General features: G+C 49.5%; 2 protein-coding genes and 1 pseudogene across 2 annotated transcripts; all 3 read right to left on the bottom strand.

The window, feature by feature from the left end:
• Positions 1–3641: 3641 nt before the first annotated feature.
• LOC123131178 (uncharacterized) lies at positions 3642–5342 on the bottom strand. The gene is made up of 2 exons (XM_044550911.1): positions 4047–5342; positions 3642–3769 (listed from the first exon to the last, which is right to left on the bottom strand). The coding sequence occupies exon 1, from the start codon at positions 5340–5342 to the stop codon at positions 4458–4460; it is 885 nt and encodes a 294-aa protein (XP_044406846.1). The 3' UTR covers positions 3642–3769; positions 4047–4457.
• A 2124-nt stretch (positions 5343–7466) lies between these two features.
• LOC123131177 (uncharacterized) lies at positions 7467–9670 on the bottom strand (annotated as a pseudogene).
• Positions 9671–11854: 2184 nt separating this feature from the next.
• On the bottom strand, positions 11855–13704 carry LOC123131176 (uncharacterized). Its single transcript, XM_044550910.1, has 3 exons — positions 13213–13704; positions 12816–13051; positions 11855–12724 (listed from the first exon to the last, which is right to left on the bottom strand). Exons 1-3 carry the CDS (start codon positions 13652–13654, stop codon positions 12053–12055), a joined length of 1350 nt encoding a protein of 449 aa, XP_044406845.1. The 5' UTR covers positions 13655–13704; the 3' UTR covers positions 11855–12052.
• Positions 13705–14159: the final 455 nt, after the last annotated feature.

The following is a 14159-nucleotide window of genomic DNA, read 5'->3' as shown; positions in this document are numbered from 1 at the left end:
TTCTTGACATCATCGCAGAGGGTGCCCTCTTATATTTTGTATTCATACATAACTAGTTTTTGGGAGATTGATTTTTTCCCGCTTTTACAAATATGTGGAAACTATAGATAAGGGATAAATGTCGATAAACGACATTTTCATAGCAGACGAGCCGGATTTAGGACTAGGCCCTAGTGGCAGGATGACGGTCTGCACCTCCCGGAACTGCTCGTCCCACTGCACCATGTCCATGTAATGGACACGGGCTTCGCCGATGGTCATGGTGCAATGCACCAGCGAGGGAGACATGGAAGAGGAAGAGGGAGGCGCGGAGGAGGATGGTGGTGCCGACTCATCGTTTTCGGCCACGTCCTCCATTAGGACGTTGTCGTCCTCCGACTGTCTGCCAACCTGCCAACCGACAACAATGGCGGCCATCTCCTTCTTTTGGTCCGGCGTGAGAGCTTTGGCGGGGGATCAAAGGTGGATGACTACGGCTATGACCGGGGCATCGGTTTACATAGCAATGTGGGGCGGCAGAGGGACGGACCGAGGGCGCTGGAGGAGACGCCTCGGCAACCGTGTGACATCAATGTGGGTGACAGTCGAACGGATGGGCGGCCATCGTGTCATTTGAACGCGCAGCAGTCGCCTGCACCAGGAAGCGGCGCGGGCGGCGCTCTCTTGGCCAGCACGTCTCTTTAATGTCGGCGCCCGTGAGTGGCCGCGTCCGCTTTGGCCGGGCATGAGTGTGGGCACTGAGTCTCAGGACCGGCGCTAACCGTTTCGGACCGAAAGCGCATGCAGGAGTGGGGAGGGTTTTTTGGTAAACCACGGACGGTCAGAGGCGGGCATGGGAGCGGTCCAGACTCCCGCAAAGCCCCCACGTTTGTCTTTGGTTTGCGGAAGAAATCGTGTCTGGACCGTCTCGCGGATCGATACAGGACCGTGTTGGATGGCTTCCGTTGTTCGGACAGCGGTCCAAACTGATGCGGGAGGTTTGAGCGTCGGTGTTGGAGATGCCCTAACGTGTGTTGTATCTGATGTACATCAGTACATGTGTACACGTGTGTACTCTGTTGTATTGTAGGACCTAGTTTTCTAGCAAAAAGAAAAAAAACAACTGTAGGACTTAGTAGTCCTGCGCCACCTCCCACAAGTACGTGTCCCGTGAAGAATTCGAGACTGAAGATATGCGTGAAATCAGGATACTAGGTGGGTCAGGAAAACTAGCATGCTTAAGCAGTTAAGCTACTACGTTTCTAGCCTTTGACCTGATGAAGCTTGTTTATGAGGTTCTGGAAGAGCAAAGCGGCAGGTACCTGCTAGATGCTCTGTCAATGGACCTTGATCTCGTCCTGGACGCTAGCCGGCAGGTTGATGGCTATTGAAACACGTTGACGGATCATCAGCTGGGTTAGAGGTGAGGGGGGCAAGAAAGTTATTGCAACAGGCTGCAATCATGGACCCGTGAAGGACTCAAGCCTCTGAAAATTTGCGTGATGTAGCGATACTATGCGCCTCGGGAATCCTGGCAGGCGACAGCTAAGGCGCAGGGTTTTGACCTGCTTTTGAGCAAACTGTTTCGCTGCAGGCTTTTGCAAGACTGACACTAGCCCAGTTTGAAGAAAGTTGTATTAACTAGAAGACATATATTCGGCGTGTTCCACGACACGCAATCGATGCACGGTAGTTTCCTAAACGACATACATTGTTATATACACACACACGCAAACTACTACTTGGGACAGTGTTAAGATGGAAAGTATGAATGCACATTGCTGCCTTGTGAAACGATACTCGGTAGGATTAGAACCACTCATCAGTACATGATTTTATGTGCCGTAACACTGCAATCAAGATGGGCTATTCGTCAACCAAGATATAATTCTTTCATAAAAATGTAGCACTAGTATGATTTGTACTTATGACACTAGCGTGATTCATTCCATCTCTTGATAAAACAGTCAGGCATTTGAGTAACTTAAACAATCACTTATTATAAGCTAGAGTTGATAAGAGGATCACCCCTAAGTTGTCAACGTCTTGAGCCAAACATCAGAAGGTCATGTTGACGTTGACGCGCTCTTGCTTCACCTGTGCGAAGAGCTTCCTAGTTCAGATACCTCTCTGCGCCACTGGAAAACATTGCCACATCATCTCTTTCCTGCTCTCCTCTCTTGATGCAACCTATCAATAAGTAACCAAATCAGAGTGCTGCGCAATAAGTGGATTCATATAGCCTTTGCTGTAACATGTGCAATAAAAGTTTATAACCATTTGCAGATGATCGTGAAACCAAATTGAAGATGTAAATGCTACTCCTGAATATTAACTGATGCAACCGGCCAGAAATGCAGCAACAGCCGGAGTTTCCAATAATGTGGCACACCGTGTCGCACCAGACAACGAGGGTCTCTGAATCAATTTTTTCGTTTCCAACAGTGTGTACCTGCAAGGCCGGCTAATGGGAAAGCAACGCTGCAACTTACTCGAACTTTTGGAGTCTGGGCACCGTTCGTTGGGCATGTGTGATGAAATATACTAGGCCTGTCACTCTAGCCTGTGAGCCTACTGTGACCACACCGGCTAAAAGAAGAAATAAGGACGGAGGCTGAAAAATCATGGAATTCTAGTAGGGAAAGTTTTGAGGAGCTTGTGACACGGATCCCATAGCAGCTCCAAGGGTCAGGATAGCCGTGTGTGCAGAGTTACCCAATAGAAAAACTTTTGTCTATATATATATATATCACAAACCAATGCTATGGCATGCAAGCCATGCATACGCATGTACACGGACACTTACCAAAATTAATCGGCAAGGTTATTTCAGCGTGGCTTTCAGGTTTATACACTTTAGTCTTTTTGTTGTTCTCTGCTTATTTGTGTTGATTGGAGGTTCTTCGGTGCTTAGTAGTAGAAGGTTGTTTTCTCTATGAGAGCATCCTAGAGATAGCCAGATATCTGAGGATGTATGTTGTCGTTCTTAGTGTGGTTGTTTGTTGCATCAGTTAAGTGTCACAAAATTAAAGTGGTAGGTTGGATGATGTATAACTCCATTTGGGTAATGAAAATGGGGGCCGTATAGCCCCTTCTATAAAAAAAAAACCCGTCAAGCTTGATCACCGTTCTACTAATCCTAACCAGACTTAAACACGAACTATACTTATTAGTACGTCCAGTTTAACCTAATTGATCTACTCGCGGAATGGCTTATCCCATAGCTACATGAATTAGGTTGATGCAGAGGCCGAGGTCATCCTCCTTTTTAAAAAATCTACGCGGATTAGATTAGATTAAGCTAACAGTTTCCGCGCCCTCCTTCGGCTACTTCTCTTCTTCTCGTTAATCTCATGCCGAGCTCTACCATAGCATTCTCGTCGATCTCATCATCGAAAGAGAGAGAAAAGCATGTCGGTGAACCCATGCTGGCCTCCCGCAGCCTCGCGGCGCCACGACCGCGCGACAATCTCGAGGCTGAGGCTCGTTGCCCATCTTGTGCTCATCGTTGATGGGCGTGCGGAGCCAGGGAGCAGAGTCGTTGTTGTCCGGGTAAAGAGATGAGAGGAGGTAGGTTGTCATGAACTGGCAATATCATGCCGCTAGAGAGGAAGGGGGTAAATATGTCATTTGGTATAATGCCGACATCCCAAGAGGAAGAGAGGGATGAGATGGGGACCCAGTAGGATAGACCACGAGGGAAAACAATTGATGAATCACCTTTTTGAGGGTTGATGGGCAAAATGTGAGTTGACTATATTATTACAGTTGAGACCCAGGAGGATAGGCACTGAAAGAAAAAACAGTAAAAAAGAAAATTAAGCATGAAAGTAGGTTAAAATTTTAAAACTAAGTTGGCAACATCATTTTCTTATTTTTAACAAAAAGACCCGCATTTATTAGGAAGGTTTAAAAGAGTTACAAAGCACACTAAACATAAAAATTACATCGAGTACCCTACACCATCAAACTACCACTACCGCTGCCGGAATGAGTCATCGACGATCCATTGTTGCTGCTCCAGTCTAACCTTGTCGATGACAGTTATAAAATCTTAGTGCACGTACCTCTAAGTACCAAAATGTCCAGAGTTGCAACCGTCACCATCAAACCTTGAAATGATCTAAAGTGTCTCACACAAATCTGGCTGTCCGCTCGGACGGCGAGAAAGCCTAGCCTCGCCACCCAAGAAGACAACAAGAATCTATGCCAAAGCTTGATCCATTCCGCTATGGTGGAAAAAAAATTGAGTAGAATTGGAGCCCCACACCACCGGTCGCCCGAGCAGGGTATCTTTGCCTACTTGCCTAGTCTGTTCTGAGTTGGCTACATTATTACATCAGAACCAAAATGGCGTGAGCTTAGGGGTAGCATGTAGTCGCCGAGTTGGCGCTCCAGCAGGAGCAGCTCCCGGGAGAGCTGAACAGCCATGAAACTGAGAATGCTGCGTCGCTGCTTCTTGGTGTTGTCGTGATTGGTTACCCAGAGGCAAAACCTACCACCTCATAGTACCCGACCTGGCCCATTTGCCCGCATGTTCCATATCCAGCGCGCCACAGCTGCTTAGCAGGACATGCTTCCGGCCAGGTCGCGACGACCGTTGGCGGACTGGCGTCCATGTCGACGGCGCAGAAGGGATTCTCATTGTCATACTTATCTAAAGCACGGAAGCCGAAGAGCAGCCGCCGGCCGGTGCCGAGGAAGTCCGAAACTAGCACGCCCCTCCGGTAGATGGGCAGCTCCCAGGCACCCTCCGCGCGCCACCGGCGGCGCGCCGTGTGATAGGAGTAGGTGCCCTGGTACCGCACGGAGACCCAGACGCGCGCACCCGACACAAAGTAGGCCTTGACTTCCGCCGGGCGGCAGGCGAGGCCCGGCGGGTCCGGGACGGCGCTCCAGGCCCAGCGGCTGCCGTCGCCAGGGCTCGGCTGCTGCTGGAGAGCCTCGAACCGGGGTCCCGAGTCGTATTCGGGGTAGGCGGTGATGGCGAAGAACATGCGGCAGCGCACGGGGACTAGGAAGAACACGAAACGCTTAGGGGAGATCATGTCGGGGCCGCGGGTGAAGGCGGCGCCGTCGTAGAGCAGGGTCCGTCCGTTGGCGCCGATGCCGGCAATGAGGTCGCCGCACGGAGAGTCCGAGAACACCATATACTCATTGGAGTGGATTCTCCTAAAGCAGGCGACGGGGTCGGGCAGGCTGAGCAGCGGCGGCGGCAGGCAGTCGACGTCGGGCTGGGGTTGCGGTTTCTCCTGGGAGGAGAAGAGACAGTTGAGGTCGAGGCTGAAGAGGAGGTAGCCTCCTTCACCGTCGTCCGGCGCCGCCACAAACAGTCGGGTGCGGTAGCGCTGCGCGGCGGCCATGGCTCGATCGATCGACTCCACGGTCAATCGAACGATCTGCAAACAATATATAAATCGTTTCTTTCCAGAGTCCGCCTCCGGATTGGACACAAAATAGTTGGCATAATTATGGAAGAACTACTAGGATTAGGATCCCTATATATCGTACGTTCAGTCGGACCAGCGCGACGCCAATCAACTAGTCTCGTTGGATTAGCGCTTTAAACGTGGACCCTCTCGCATAAGATAATACAAACACAATGACATCAATTCGCAGCCAATGTGGTGGCCGTCGTTGGATCAAGCGCATGAATCTTGGTGCAGAATGAAGCGTCAAGATAAACAAACACAATAATCACACACCCGAAATCCGTCTCTTTTTTACTCCGAAAGGAGATGAGTACATATAGATCAACCTTTTTTTTACAAAGGGTTGATTTCATAGACACAAAATAAAGCATCAACATAATACAAACAAAATGAGCACACAACCGGCCTCTACATAGATAGGATGCACACGACCAACACAAACACACATAAAAAACAGGCCGACAAATAACAACATTGTAAAAGATCAAGGTTATGACTAAGCGAGGGAAAGGAGGAAACTCCGAAGCGATCAAATCCGCGATCAACAAACTACATCAATGATCATATCCGCACCAAACATCTCATGACACCATAAGTACGACAAGATTTTTCAATGGTAATGCCTTCAGAAAGGGAGCGATGCTTAAACGTTGTTGTCACATGGATCCAATTATCAAAGGCCAGATTCTAGGTTCTCACCCTGAAGAATCAATTTGAGCATATCCGAACAATGCCTTCAAAAAGGTAATGCCGTAAAAAACATCATCATTATCGGGTATGACCTAGGTTTTCACCCTGGAGCTTGAGACCGGGTGCACGAGTAGCATCGACCTCGAAGTCCATCATGTGTTACCGCAATCACTTTTCTACTATTCCAACATCTACATGCGATGACCCGCCACCGTTGCACAATTATAGCCACTGCGTCAAGCCATGGTCCATAGACTGCATCTCATGGACGAAGGCAAACACCAGATCTGGAGGGAGAAACCCACATGAAAACCTTTTGGTGATCACCACATTCCGCAGCAAGGCCGCCGCTGTAGGCTGGAGTGATCACCATGCATACGGATCAACAACGATGATGAAGAACACCACTTCTGATTGTTGTCTTGCCGGAGAGACCCCTATTGAGGCCCATCGGCCCCGAGGCCGACATGGCTGGATCTAGGAGTACAAAAGGCAGATTTTTCGGCAAACAGGAACCAAGGCGCCACGGACCTCCTCGCTGCAGCACCCATGACCCCAAGCCCACCATCCTGATAGCACCAGCAAGGGGCACCGTAGTCTGCTAGCCACGAATCTCGAGCAGAGCCACCTCATCGGATCAGCAGGGCGGCGCCGCCCAACCGGGGGAAGCCCCGCGATCCACATGCCTTCGATCTTGTCACCGCACCTCCGGAGGACGATCTCTTGCGGGCACACGCGAGCAACATGGGACATCGTGCAGGGGGGCATTGACCTCGATGCCTGTGCAGCCAAGGTTGTCGGCCAGAACCAGAAGCTCCCGCTAGCTGCGAAGCCAGCGATGCACCACCACCTGTCGCCGCCACCATGATTTCGGAGCCCCCCGCGGGGTGATGGCGCGACCAGATCCTCACCGCAACCATCACCGGTGGCCCCGTGGCGCCGGCGATGGGCAATGATCCCCCCCCCCCCTAGTTGCTCCTACAGGAGAGACGCAGGGTCGGTCGGGTAATCCTATACGGCTGTCGCCAATGCAGTTCACCTGAATGTCCAAAAACGTCATCTGCCAACCAGATCTGAAGATGTAGTATACAAATGTAGCATTCTTCATTTCTCATAATTAGGTAGAAAAACAACGCATGCATATGCCAGCAAGATAAAGCTAGACAACTTCAGTAATTAATCATGATAAGTGCCATCATACAACATTTTATTGAATGTGCAAAGAAAGAACAATTCACGGAAATTACAATATAACTTGATAAGCAGCAAATTAATTAAGTAGCTTGGTGCCATCCTTGCAAAAGTTTCGTGAAAAAAAGACGTCTCCCCTTTTGCATTATACAAGGGCTATCTGACGTGCCTGAATCGCTTGTTAAACAAGATTGCTTGATTGATTTCTTAGTTAAGGGACATGTTGTGCCACACGCCCTAATTTGAGTAGAGGTTGAGTAGCATTGGCACACAATCTATGCAAATGGTCATGCATATGTGGCATTTAGACACAACATAACCTAGACTTTACAGTCTGTGCACAAATAGTTGGTCAAATTACATAGCTAACAAATACAGATATACTAGCAACCTCTAATAAGCTAGTACATGTAAATTAGAGTAGGGGTTTGCTTGGTGTTCTGATGATTTGCTCTCTCCTTTTAGTCTTCCCCGACTGATATCTTCTAGCTTCAAACAAGATTCCCTCTGCGGCTTCCATCATCCACGATTGAACACCTTTCCGTAGGGACAAGAGACCAAGCAACAGTAATCAACACCTCGGCGCCATCAAGGGCACATTTCTCCTGGCTTATGTTGCAAAATTTGGTCATGAAACTAACATGACCCCGTGTAGCAATATCACCGGATTTGGAGTAGGCTTGTATCTCAACGCCCAATTCTCCTCTAGTTCCTACAGAGACAACTTGCCTCCACACATGCAGGTGACCATCAAAACCTTTCAGTTTTGCTCCATCTTTTGAATCAAGCAGCACAATTTGGCTAGACGAGGGATTAATAATACGGGCGAGTCCAGCATCAGTGCACACAATTTCACCTGATAGCGAGGAGCAAGCAACTCGTGCGCCATGTTCAAAAGGCCATGACCCCTTCACAACTTGGATACCCAAGATAGTGGCCTGGACCGTTTGAGCAACTCGCTGCAAACATAACTCAAGTGTGCACCGAGAGTTCTTATAGCAAACTGTAGATACACCATGACCAAATCATCCACTGCAATCACGTGCACATCTGATCAATGCTTCATCTTGAGACTGTGTTGTACCTTTTACTTTTAGTTGGATTTCAAATTCGACCGTGTCCGAACACACAATTGCACGGGTTGGGCCAGTCAATCGCAAAAAAGGATCCTGCAAGCACCACTAGTCAATATATTTTAATCAACAAGAGAGGACTAAGGTAGGGGGGCACACAATCTCAAAAGGAAAATCAAAAGATAGTAGCAATACTTACATCATGTTTCAATTCCTGGGCCTGGCTCCTAATGCAGGAGAAGAGAATGTTGCGGTTGTGATCCACGATGTCACGGGCAGCAACCACGCCATACACTGACAATGGCCACTTAAAGCCACCAGCTAATTCCGCGAGCTTGATGGAGAAGATCTGCAAGGTCTCCGGGGTTGACCCGGCACTATTGGTTGGGATGCGTCCGGGGGTGTGGTGTGTATATTGCATGGAAGTCAGTGCAGCTATAGAAAGGTGAAGCATGCATTAGACACGTTAATATTAGACAATATATTAATTGCATTGCACACTAATACAATATTTGACAAGGTCTTAATTGCATTGCACACTAATATTTGACAAGATCTCAATCGCATGATGCCATTAGATATGATATAATTAATTGGTTAGCGCTAGCATGCATATTGGGTTGTGCGAGGGAGGTCGTGCCTATGTGATTGAGGCAATGACGTGTGTGAAGTTGTGGCGGAACATTGAATATAAACTCTTAGATTGGATGACAAACCAAGTAAGCAATGCCAACTTTTAGATTTAATTACCTGCAAAAAAAAACTCTTAGATTTAATTAGAAGGACTACTACATCATAGGGTGTGGGTTGTTGTGGGTAATTTTGTTAGCCATGATCTATCTATAGCTAAACCAAACAATGCGATATGTTCGTTACTATACTCACTTTGGTCTATGAAGAAACCGCAGGTTCTGCTCCATGCAGACTCCCAGTAACTAATGTAGGAAGCGAACCTCTCCGCCTCATGAGCCATCTCCTCGTCGGCACCGTCCGGACGCATGGGCGTTTGCGTCTCCGTACTCGCTGGTTTGCCCTCCATCGTCTCACTCCACTGATCGATCGCGCACAAAACTGCTTACTCCCAGGGCCCTGGGAGATCGTCTCACTGGTCGATCGAATACACAAAACTGAGGCGGCAGCGGCGGCGCTGGCGAGAGGATACACGTGCTCTTCTTCTTTGACTCGTAAGTACTTATAGGTGCGAGCTGCAGAGCTGGGGGTCACCTCGATGGGACTTGGAGTCGGGGTCGGCTACAAACTTATTTGGAGCCCGGCCGGTTCGGTTGATTTTAGCTTCCTTTTTTCGTGGAATAGACACCCGCTGACCGAATCTACTCCGGTGTCTGGAGTCAGTTATAGGCGCAAGCTAGGTTCTTCTCGACCGGAGTCCGAGCCGGTTACAATCTGGAGGCTGGTTAGTTTGATTTTTTTTCTTTTCATATCGTAATTTTTTTTTTGGAAAAACCGCCAGACCCACAAGCATGCGTACGTACAGTATATGTCACACCCGCGCCAATTCGGGGAAAAGAAAGATGCCCGCACCAAGCAAACTGAAATCTCCCAGGGCCCAAACCACACCACCATAGACACAGTTTCATCGACCTACCCTAAGAGCATCTACAACCGGCCACCCCAAACCGTTGCCAAATGTCCGGACGGACGGCCTGGTCACTGATCGGTCGTGAAAAACCAAACCCAGCCGGGCGCTTTAAATCGTTCTCAAACGTCCGGACTGTCCGGTGTCCCTCATACCCAGTCCAAATTTGGGGCGGCCCGGGCGTGTCCGCCACGTCGGCTTGGCCCAGCCTAGCCCATGCGTGCCTCACAAATATCCTCATCCGGAAAACCATAGACCGCAGTCCACTTCAGTCCCCTCTCCGGACAATCCACTTCCGATCCCTGAACCTATTCAATGGCGGGCGACCAAAGCAGCGCTAGCTCTGGTGGGGATTTCGGCTACGACGATGACTGGGCAAGCATGCTGCGCGAAGCGGAGCCCGACGGTGTGGAGGAGGTCGCCCTCCGCATTGAGTTGAGGCATTCGCAGCTCGATCAAGGAGGATCCGGCAACGGCGGTTCTACTTCGCCAGCGCCCGGCAACGTCACCGGCCCGTCCCGCCCAGCGCGCAGCTCTGGCCGCTCCGTTCCTTCAGCTCTGCTCCGGAAGTGGTACCCGGCCACCGCTGGGTCCCTGTGCCCTTGCCGGGGCCGACGGGCACGAGGACGCCCGAGTCTGAGGCACGAGCAGCCCAACGTGAGCGGCAACGGGCGAGGGAGAGGGCAGCGGCGGGGGAGGGATGTTCGCGCGCCGGTCGATCCCGAGGCCACGCTCCTCGTGTCGGACCTCCGCCGCTTTCTCACAACGATGGAGACGGATGCGCGACATCTACGTCGTAAGAACGCCAAGGCGCTCCGACTCGCCATCGAGTTGTCGGAGGGCGAGGCAAACAAGAAGGCGGCGACGAAGGCAAAGACGGACCGCCATGCGAAGGAGCAGGACCGCCTGCTCTGTAGGCTGTTGGGCAAAAGGTGCAACTCCGACTCCAGCCTGATGGACGGCTCCACCTGTAGCTCGATCGACGATGCACCTTCGAACGTCGATGCCTACATGGAGGAGGGGAACAGCCGCACCTACAACCGGAAGGGGAAGGGGCCGGCGAGAAAATGGTGATTTCCTCCACTTCCACGTTTATTTATGTTTTATCTATGTTCTAAGTATTTGTAGTATGAATTTGCACTGTCCACCGATGAACCTTCAATGAACTTTGTGCTTTTGTCCGGCGATGCAATGATAATCCGGCTAGTTGATTGTGTTTATACGTAGCATTGCATGGGTGGCATGGGCTTGAGGTTTCGGATATGAGGGACGCAGGTCTGGAAGCCAACATATGAGGCATGCCTGGTTAGTACCCGCGGACGCGTCTGCCTCCGCGGGCGTTTGAGGTGCCGGATTTGCCATGTCCGGCTATAGATGCTCTAAGCGTTATACAAATGCCCGCGCATTGCAACGAAAGACATTATTATATTCGTCCCATGCCTCCTTATTTCCGTCCATCCTCGTCTCCTCGTCCTAGTTGGCATCAACTTCTCCACACGCTTCTCTATCTTGGCCCTTGAGACCTACGCCCTATTGTCCTCCTCCTCACTCACGGAGCTCATCCAGTAGACCCCGTACAACGAGTTTCTTCACATTCATCAATGCAGTCTTATTGGAATGTGATGTTCCGTTGTGTAAACTGCCCGTTCAGACAGAATAGAAGGGTATATAGCTGTCATGGTCATTGCACACACAAGATGGTGTGGGTATAATATAGTAAAAAAAAAAAGAATAGAAGAGCCATGCAAGTTTCTTGTTGTTTTGATTTGTGAACGTTCATGACTACTTAATTACCACTTATATACACAGCATGCGCACGTCCTCTTTTAATTATGTGAAAATATATTCAATGATGAATCTAATATTGGTGTTGATTTACTATTGTAGATGCTAATATATTTTCAATAATAAACTTGATCAAAATTTACAAAGTTTGAGTTAAGGTAAAACTAATATACAGAGTAAACAAAAAAGGAGGGAGTACATAAATTATATCAAACTCCAATAAACTACATGGAAATCAGTTGGTGTTCTCTTAATTTTGCCACTCCTTTTTGCCTTCCCCACTATTGATCTTCCACCCGCAAGCTTCAAATAACCTTCGCGCCGCTCCATCCCTCTGCCATGATGTCCCGCTTGTCCGTAGGGACAAGAGACCAAGCAACAGTAACCACTACCTCAGCGCCATCTAGGTCACATTTCTCATGGCTTATGTTGCAAAGTTTGGGCAGGAAACTGACATGACCTCGTGTAGCGGTATCACCAGATTTGGAATAGGCTTGTATCTCAACATCCAACATTCCTCTAATTCCTACCGAAACAACCCGCCTCGAAAGATGCACATAACCATGGAAACCTTTCAGTTCCGCTCCATCTTTTGAATCATGCAGCACAATTTGGCTGGACGAGGGATCAATAGCACGGACAACTCCCCTATCCGTGGGCACAAATTCTCCTGACAGCGAGTAGCAAGCAACTCGTCCGCCATATTCAAAGGGCCATGACCCTTTCACAACCTGGACACTCACAATAGTGGCCTGGACCGATCGAGTAACTCGCTGCAGGCATAACTCCAGCGAGCAGAAACAGTTCTCAATAGTTACACCAGGACCATATCCTCCTCCCGCGTAACTGCATACATGTCTGATCAGTGCTTCATCTTCAGACTGGGTTGTACCTTTCACTTTTAATTGGATTTCGAAGTCGAGCATGTCCTCAAACACAATTGCACGGGACGGGCCAATCAAGTGCAAAAAAGGATCCTGCAAGCATCATCAGTTTAACACTATTAATCGACGCCATGCATGCACAAGATCTTTGAAATAAAATAAAAGGATAGTAGCATATACGCACATCTTGTTTCAGTTCTTGGGCATGGCTCCTATCGCAAGAGAAGATAAGATTGCGGTTGTGATCCACGGTGTCTCGGGCGGCGACCACGCCGTACACAGACAATGGCCATCGGAGGCCACCGGTTATTTCTGCAAGCTTGATGGAGAAGACCTGCAAGGTGTCCGGGGTAGACCCTCTACGAATCTGTGGCATGCGTCCAGGTGTGTAGTGTACAAAACACGTGGAACTCAGCACCGCTGCATGCAGCACACAAGCAAGTGAGGCGTGTGTTAGAAATAAATGTTCTCTAGTAATTAACATGCATGAAGTACCACTTTATAAGTAATTAAGCAGCAAATTAAGTAAATCGATCCCTTGCTGAAGTTCCAAGGAAAAAGGGATGGGGTTAGTTGCTCACTTTGGTCTGTGAAGGAACCGCAGGTTTTACCCCATTCCGATTCCCAACCCTCAATGTACCAAGCGAACATCTCGGCCTCGTGAGCCATCTCCTCAGCGGCCTTCTCCTTGGCCTCCATGGTCAATAGTGTGCCTGATTTGCCTATGTCCATCTTGTCATGATCGGTGTCATCTTGGACGGAGTACTGTTCCAATCTGGTCATTGCATTGGTGGTGCTGGGCTCTGCAGGTTCGAGTATCAACTTGTCTGATTTGACCATGGACATCCCCTCGTTGGTATCCGAACACTTCACTGACTCTGCCCCCACCTCTGATTTGAATTCAGAGTCACTCCGCGTCACCTGCTCCTCGTGGCTACCATCCCGACCCATCGGTGCCAACGTCTCTGATTCCTTGGGCGCCTGCGTCTCCGTGCTCGTTGATCTGCCGGCTGATCCCTCCATCTAAATAGGCAGAAGACTCAAGGGACGGCGACGGCGCTGGTGAGAGGGCGTGTTTGGGGTCAGTTTGATAATTGACTCGTACGTACGTACTTATATGTGCCAGCTAGGTTCTCCTCGACCGGAACCGTAATCGGATTCGGAGTCCTGCAGGTTACACGGTTGAGATTGACTCCCGTTCCTTTTTCTAAACTTGGACGGAGTACTCCATCTCCGATTTGAATCAATTTACACGGTTCGACCTCCTCCCGACGTACGATCGGTTCTCCCTTCCACGCAGCCCACCTATGACGTGGCCCGAAAAAGTAGCCCACACTTCCTCCCATGATCCAGCTAGTGTCTCATGTCTTACTCTACCTCATCATCGACCGGGCCAACACTCTGAGGGCCGGCCGGCCGTCGGACATGGGCATAGCGGAGCCGGCCGAGATCCTCTTAGATTAGGTTTTTCGTTGCATGTAATAATATGGATTTGGTGATTTCGAAATCGTGTCTGTGGTTGTGGAAT

The sequence above is a fragment of the Triticum aestivum genome, chromosome 6A (assembly GCF_018294505.1).
Source record: "Triticum aestivum cultivar Chinese Spring chromosome 6A, IWGSC CS RefSeq v2.1, whole genome shotgun sequence".
Classification (NCBI taxonomy): Eukaryota; Viridiplantae; Streptophyta; class Magnoliopsida; order Poales; family Poaceae; genus Triticum; species Triticum aestivum.
The sequence above is the reverse complement of the archived record's forward strand: the minus strand, read 5'-3'. Positions and strand labels throughout refer to the sequence as shown.